At 35.5% G+C, this 8,547-nt stretch overlaps 1 protein-coding gene across 1 annotated transcript; it reads right to left on the bottom strand.

Moving 5' to 3' along the window:
• Positions 1-74: 74 nt before the first annotated feature.
• Positions 75-7,311, bottom strand: LOC111637209. The gene is made up of 2 exons (XM_023382649.1): positions 6,958-7,311; positions 75-887 (listed from the first exon to the last, which is right to left on the bottom strand). Exons 1-2 carry the CDS (start codon positions 7,309-7,311, stop codon positions 75-77), a joined length of 1,167 nt encoding a protein of 388 aa, XP_023238417.1.
• Positions 7,312-8,547: the final 1,236 nt, after the last annotated feature.

Raw genomic sequence — 8,547 nt, 5'->3', positions numbered from 1 at the left:
TTCAATGTCCACACAGCAAATAGGGTAGAAATGCTGGTTAACATAAAACCACAAGTCGAACACTTCCCAAGCGTTTAAGACTGTGTGATATACCTTCGAATGATGTGAGCAGATCCAAGTAAGGTGGCCTTTTGCAACTGACAGATAGTAATTTTGTCAATATTTATGGCTTGTAGGTGCTGACTAAGATCTTTTGGCACAGCCCCCAGTGCGCCAATAATCACTGGGACCACCTGTACTGGTTTATGCCAGAGACGTTGCAGTTCAATTTTTAGGTCCTGATATCGGCTAAGTTTTTCTTGTTGTTTTTCGTCAATTCTACTGTCACCCGGTATGGCGACATCTATAATCCACACTTTCTTCTTCTCCACAATCGTGAAGTCTGGCGTATTATGTTCCAGAACTTTATCAGTCTGGATCCGGAAGTCCCATAGTATTTTGACACATTCATTTTCAACTACTTTTTCGGGATTATGTTTCCACCAATTTTTCCCTGTAGGTATATGATAATTGTGGCACAAGTTCCAATGGATCATTTTAGCCACAGAATTATGTCTCTGTTTATATTCTGTTTGTGCAATTTTTTTGCAGCAGCTGAGAATATGATCAATAGTTTCATCAGCTTCTTTACATAATCTGCATGTTGGATCATCAGCAGATTTTTCAATTCTTGCCTTAATTGCATTTGTTCTGATTGCTTGTTCCTGGGCTGCAAAAATCAGGCCTTCTGTCTCCTTCTTCAATGCTCCATTGGTAAGCCATAACCAGGTTCTTTCTTTATCCACCTTTCCTTCAATTTTGTCCAGGAACTGTCCATGTAACGCCTTATTACGCCAGCTATCAGCTCTAGCTTGTAATGTAGTTTTCTTATACTGATTCTTTGTCTGCTGTGNAGAGAGGTCAAGTATTTAAGCCAAAATCCATGCAACTGATCATTGCCAGGTGAAGTCCAATTCCTAACTTTGTAGTTTGGTAGTAAGTGAGTGTTTACATAATCTAGTGTTTTTCCTACTGCCTTTGACATGTTGATTTTTGGTATTAATATTATTATTATTATTATTAAGAATGTCACAATATTGTTAATTCACTTACTGCTGTTTCAATTGTGCATGATCTTGTATATTGAATGGCATTCTAACCCAATCCTTTAATAACTTATCCCTTATAGCTACTGAAACACTTCTAATAGCTCGACTTACTGACTTCTGGCTAATATTTAGAGTAAAATCTTGGCCTATTCCTAACTGATAGGAACCACAGGCAAAAAAATCTTACAGCTGCTAAAACCTAATGAACAGTAATAAAATACATGATAAAACAGAATCAAACTTACTTATAAATGCTAGCAATAATTCATTCAGAATAAAAAATACTATTACACAATACTCTTAATATAAATTTAAAGATTACATTAAGATTTTAATTCTAAAAGATTTAATTTTTTTACTAAAATTAACAATGTTTACAATTTATAGTGACACGCAATGTATGCAGTTTTTACTCATGTTATTATTACTAGAGGAAGATATTTAAATACGTATATTGTAATATCATTTAAACTTAATAACTGAATATTTAGCACATTCATATATCTGTATTAACTCTAGTTTGAACACTTAATGCCGATCTTCTAGTCTGTTCTTTCAGTGTCGGTCGAAGTGTATTTATTAAATTTGATGCCACTTCTTTGGAAAGCCTAAATAATCTAAAAAGTTCTTCGTGAAGATCAAAGGCACGTGGTCCAAAAATTCGTTGCCTTCTCAAACAACGTCTTTCGGCTCTTTCTAACTCTTCGATAGCGATAAGAATTGCGTATCTGTCAGCCATTTTTGCTTTCGTGTAGCGATCTCGCATGCTCGACTCAACGTGAGTAGCAACTCGCATGGTGAGATGGGAAAGCACGTGAGTTAGAACTCGAGACTACCAATTTGACGTCAGAGTGCGAGATGATACCACGTGACACGTTCAACACGTTGGGAGTTGTAACACGAAAAACTCGAGACTAAGGCCCCAGGTGTGTAGTCTCCAACGGCACCACTTTTAAACAAATTCTTAATCTTTTAAAAAGATAATTTACTAAAATCAACATTAACTATATTCGAAATTTGAATCTCCATCGACTTACGTGATGAGACATTCGAAATGTTAAAAAATCAATTTTCGAACATCATTCGACTTTAGAATTCGTTAAATTGAAGATGGGAAACAGCTAAGGGAAATCATCAGAAGGAAAGGAAAGAAACGAAGCATCGAGTCAATTACAAGCTAAAGAAAGAAATAACCAACAAGAGGATAAAGTTGTCATAGAAATTAATTTCAAAACGAAAAGGAAAGTACATGTTTCGTTTACTTTAAAGGACGATGAGGATGATGATAGATGTAGAAAGTCGAAAAAAATAAAAATGTAAAAGCAGAGCTAAAAATTCTTATGACAACAAAAGGCTCTTTTCAGAGCCAGTTTATCATCTAAAGAGGAGTCAGATCGTAACAAATATTAATCAACAGTCATATTATTAGTAGAATTATTATTATAAAATGAATGTATTTATACCACAGAATGACATTGCTGCTGCTAGAACGCCTTTCCCATGGGGGGAGAGTAATCCTCGACTCTGTTCCCCACGGGGGAATAAATTTCCCTCCTCCGTGGGAGGGAAATTCCTCCACGGAAAGGGGAAAACATTCCCCATTGATATGAATTTATTACTTATACCATGGAATGACTAGAACACCCACTAGGAGGAGGCCCGGGCTACTAGTTGTCATAGAAACTGCTGTATGCAATATCCAATATATGAAGGCACTCCATCTTGTATGAAAGCGGTTGACTCAAAGCATTGTCGCTGTTTCAGTTGGGTTATGGCAGTGGTGCACCCAGAGAGAGCCAAGGAATCTGACAACCTCCAAAGATAAACACTAGAAACTTTTCCAAAAATATTTTCTTAATTAAAATTTATTTTTCATTTATATTGTGTCATGTCTTCTATTTCTATACTACAATACTTATGAACTAGTCGTCGCATAATGTAAACTCAATAAAATTTCCGCCCTAAAATTTTTTTATCACTTCAATTCTGTTCTACCAAAATTAAATACCGGATGTATCACTGGGTTATGATAAAAGTGTTGAGAATATCTTGTATTTATGGTTTGTAATAAAGCACACTACAGACCAATTGGAACTAGCTTCTTTAAATAATAATAGTCCAAAGATAATTATGGTTATGAATCCACACCTGACTAACTTTGGGCAATGGCATTTGCTAGAAAACATGAGATTTTGTGTGGCCCAAATGCAACAGTGAATACTATTTTTCATGGAAGATTCTCCATCCCTGGCCCCAACATATCCACTTCCACACTCGCAAAGGTCTGTCGGGTTTTCCTTTTAGAGCCGCCGCAAACTACAGGATGCGAAAGCTAGCGTACGCTCGCTCGCGCTCCTAAGCCCCGCCTTTTTTCCCATGATGCTTTGAGCCATTTTTGCTAGGTAAGCTACGCGAGCACGAAGCAGCCGCAAACTACACAACGTTTGCTCGCGTAACGTAGTCCACATGACGTGGATTCCACAGATGTAGATTGGCTATAGAACAAGATTTTATTATAACCTATACTTGTAATCAGTCAGTTTTCGTTCCGAACTTTGAAACAGCATGGAAAAAACATGTTTACTAGTTAAGCCTAACTAGGCTTAACTAGCCGAAAACTATTTATACTGTATATTACTATTTACATACAACGGTTATACTATTTTCTTTTCAATACTGAATGTATTAATCATGTAATTTACGTACATCGATAAAATTCTATAATTTCTTTTTCGATATGTGACATGTTTATGTTGTCATCCATTTTTCCCGTCCTCTTTTGCTAGCGTAAATACTCTAGTTGTTGAAATATCTGAACAGCGAGCGTACTCTCGTATCGCTGCGCTAGCGAAGGAAAAACAGCGTGGGCAAGAAGACATGGGCGGAGCCTTCGACGTCATCGGTTGTCTAGCGCACGTTTGCTAGCGTGTTTGCTCTCGCAAAGCCCTAGTTTGCGGCGGCTCTTAGAAACAAGAAGCAACGACTTGTGGCTGATCTTATGCAGATAACAATGCATCAACCAGTACCTTCCACATTACGCCACAGGATGCACCCAACTGCCATAACACTGTGCATGCAACATTATCCACAAATTGTTCAACATCTATGTATCTTCAATGACTTGTTTGCACCGTGACTGAGTTGAACTTCCAGATGTCAGTTTCTTTGAATGAAGTGATCATTCTCTTGAGAGCCTTATAGACAATGGTCCTCGACATCAATTCTTATGACTGCAAAGTTCCAAAGTGCACCCATAAACAAATAGCATTGTTGTTTTCATAAAACTGCTTTACAAGAAATGCATGTTCCGGTAAGGTGATGGTCCTAGTAGCTGATAAGAATACACTCAATACTTGTAAATCACTTTTATATCCAGAACTTGGTTGACATATACGCTTATGCAAAGGAAACTTTTTCATTGCTTGCAGTACCAAAAGGCAATACAGTAGAGCCTCGAAAACTCGGCCTAATGTGGACCGAAGGGTGGCCGAGTTTGTGAAAATGCCGGGTTATCGGGAATGGGGTTAAAAAAAATAAGTATGAGTGTTTCCTCAGAAAATACTGTACTGTACTTGTATGTATTGTTTACTTGAGAATACAACAGAGAATAAACTGCCCAAATACCCTTAAACAAAGGAAAAGTAGCCTACGTCTTTTATGAAGGCATAGAGCCTTTATTACATGAAAATGAAAATTAATGAATACACTGTGTACAGTAATTTACCTGATAAGACAGACCTCAGAAAAATACTTTATGAGGCATAAAGCTGTCTTTATCATGAAAATTAATTAACTAAGGATTTTTTTTTGCCCTGCCAGGGTGTGGCCGAGTTGTCCGGAGTGCCGGGTTATCGAGTGCCGAGTTTTCGAGGCTCTACTGTAATAGTTCATTTTTTATACTAATTTTAATTTTGTGAAAATGTCTTTTGCATATCCTGAAAAGTCCCATACTAGATTCGGTTCATTTGTATTTCTAAATCTCTCTCTAGACAGTATTGATTAAGGATACTTTAATTACAATAATTTGAAATATAAACACCATAACATAAAAGTTGGTTTACATACATAGTACAGTCCATAAGTTTTAAGACTTTATTTTTATTTCCAGAACAGTATTCTCATCACAACACTACTGTAGTTGTGATGAGAACTCTACTTATGTATGTTGGCCATGCAAGTATGTCTGTTCATCTGAAGAGTCTCATTAGCGTATTTTCAGAAACTTACAAGTTATAACACACTTCAAACTGTTTCTATTGCTGTCATAGATTCAAAAAGTGAATTTGAGAATTACAATTAAATTTTTATTTAAAGGCGGCCTATACTTCACTCAAAAGCCTTAAATTATTTTCCAGAAAGTTTTTTTACTAACATTTTCGATCTCCAATTGAATTAAAATACAATAAAGTATAAAACTAAAATAAATAACCCTACTGGCTACAAAGACACCGTGTTTTTTACAGCATATCAAATCTTAGCTGAAAAAGTGTGTAAGGTGTGTTTAGTACTGTACCTTCATATACAGTACTAAGGTGTGTTATAGTCTAAGTTCCACCTTAGACTATAACACACTTAAAACTAGTATAAAAAGTATATGGTAATGAGTCTCTAAACTGATCTAACATCTTCAGGTGGTATTCGTAGTTTCATGATAAAAGAAAGTCAATAGATGATAAGAAAACTGATGTCCTACATTGACTTGAACTAAAGAAAATGCTGCTGACATCTCTGAGTTGCAAAGAATAATCATTAAAGAATATCACAAATGACAGCTAAAATTTGAACATCCCCAAAATCTGTTTGTCACATTTTAAGAGAACATTTGAGGAAGATGTGTGCTCATTACGTTGCGCATGCCTTGACAGCTAAGCAAAGAAGCTGGGTCATGTCTTGTCATCATTGTAAGGGCAAATGGACAGAGTTTCTTTAACCAAATCATTATAGAAGGTGAGGCTTATGATTCCAAAACCAAGTAACAGTTCTTAATAGATTAGTGGAACATCTCCAAGAAAGAAAATTGAAATTATACATACGAATAACAACTCATATAGACTTTCCATAAAATTAGAACAAGCTAGCAATTCAAGAGCACGCTTTTTAGGTCTCAATATCAGTATTATAAGCAGTTGTCCATACCAATATTTATTATAAACCATCTCACCTTCCATTCTTTATACCTGCGAACTCATACGACCCATATATCTACAAAATAGCTGCCTTTCGTGCCTTAACCAAACGTGCTTTTACCCAAGGCACGAATTACGAAGACACGTTAAAAGAGCTTAAAGGCCTTGAGGACATAGCTAAATTGTATGGTTACAAAAACATCTTATTCGTAAATTAGCGAACGCCTATTCCAACAGGGGTGCTCCCACACTCAATAACTTTGTATCGCGAAGTGGGAACGCTCACAACAGAGATAGCCTCCAACCATTTTTTTTTTTTTTACATTTAGTGGAGCACTACCTCTGACCTGTAGCATTAAATGCTACTGGCTTGATGTACTCCTCTTTTAATTAACTCTGCTTCGCATATGCTTTGCAGGTAGTTATGATTACATAGTCGCGGTCGTACCGGCAATACATTAATACCCGACAATTCTATTTTTTACATTAATTATATTTTTGTTGAGTAAAGTATTTAATGTCATTAGTTTGACAATGAACTATGAGAAAAATTTTTATGTTCTGTTTTTATAACAAGTTTTAATAAATACATTGAAATAATAATATATGTTAACATTATTTATAAGGCTACTTTCCCTAATAGGCCAATTGTAACCTTTTTTATTACAAAGTAATTTTAACTCGTTTCTTACTTTTTCATATTGCATACAGTCAAATAAGATGTGTGTGGGTGTTTCACTTACCCCACAAATCCCGCAGTTTTCATCATCTCGATGATTAAATCTATAATGATATTTCGCAAAATTTCCATGTCCTGTCACGAATCTTGTGAATTTGTGTCCAATTTGTAGATGTTTATTCAACCTCTGGTTAATATCTGGTATGTATTCAAAGAGTTCCCTTCCTTTTGTAGTTATTTCCCGCCGTTGTTGCCACTGTAATATGTATCTATTTTTGATTTTAGTTTTAATGTCTTTTGTAGATATTTCTCTGTATGATTCCTTTGTTTTTAGATAACTAGCCTCTTTAGCCAGACTGTCCGCTCTTTCATTTCCTTGGTCTCCAATATGGGCTTTGACCCAGCTGAACACAAGCATATTATCACTCTTCAAAATATTTCGTCTTACGTGGTATCTATTAGTTCACTTTTATTGTTACCATCATTAAAAGCTTTTAATACAGCATGGCTGTCTGTGCAAATAGTGCAATTTTTTTTTTCTTCGACTTATCCAGTTAATTGCGTGATCTATTGCTACCAATTCTGCTTGATAATTTGTGCATCTTTTATCTAACTTGACTTTTTTATGATACTGCTCCCACTTGATTTTTTTATGATATTTCTATAGTAATCAACATACGACGCTCCTTCCGAGGATCTCAATCCGTCTGTATAGATTCTGTATTTATCCCGATAGTTTATTTCTTTATATATATATTTTCTCCCATTCATATCTTAATAATTTTTGGTGTTGTTTCATATCTGCTTCTAGCTCGTCCTCTTTTTTCAATAAATCATTATGAGTTTTGTTTTCTTTTAATATATTTCTTGTGTCACTATGCTGTCGAATTTCCAAATCCAGAGGCATTAGGCCCGCCAGTACACAGAGTGCATCGTGGGATGTAGTACAGTATGCTCCAGTAATTCTTAATAGCATTTTTCTTTGTAGGCTATTTATTTTCTGTTTCATGTGTGTCAACTCCATCCTCTTCCCCCAAATTTGGGCAGCATATGTAACAATTGGGATTACAGCACCTTTATAAATATGTGTTAAAGCCCTTCCACCTATACTCCATTCTTTACGTGCTACTTTCGCTATTTCTTGAAATAAGTTACCCACTTTTTTCTTAATTGTTTCTAGGTGTTCATTCCAGAAAAGTTTGTTGTCTATTGTTACTCCTAAATAGTTGACTTGGTTTACACATTTAATCGATTTATTTTGCATTTTAATTGTGGGTTGCCTTTTTGCCACTTTGCATGTTGTAAAGGCTATGGCGTTTGTCTTCTCTGGATTAAATTTAAGTTTGTTTGCATTTCCCCATTTCTCTATTTTATCCAGTATATTTTTGCATTTTATTTCTATTTGTTTTCTGCTTTTTGCCGAACAGATGACCATTATATCGTCAGCAAAAGCTGTTATTTTTGATTCTGATAATGTGTTGATTTTCAAGAGATCATTTAATATAATTGACCAAAAAATGGGTCCAGAACAGGATCCCTGTGGACACCCCATAGTCATGTCCCTTTCCATTTTTATGTCTGCGTATTCTATGTATGCCTTTCTGTTTGTTAGATAATCACATATAAGACGATACAAATTGTTTGGGCAATTTGC

The sequence above is a fragment of the Centruroides sculpturatus genome, unplaced genomic scaffold (assembly GCF_000671375.1).
Source record: "Centruroides sculpturatus isolate CEXI.00-Female unplaced genomic scaffold, Cexi_2.0 scaffold1000, whole genome shotgun sequence".
Taxonomy (NCBI): domain Eukaryota; kingdom Metazoa; phylum Arthropoda; class Arachnida; order Scorpiones; family Buthidae; genus Centruroides; species Centruroides sculpturatus.
This window is presented reverse-complemented; position numbering and strand designations above follow the sequence as displayed.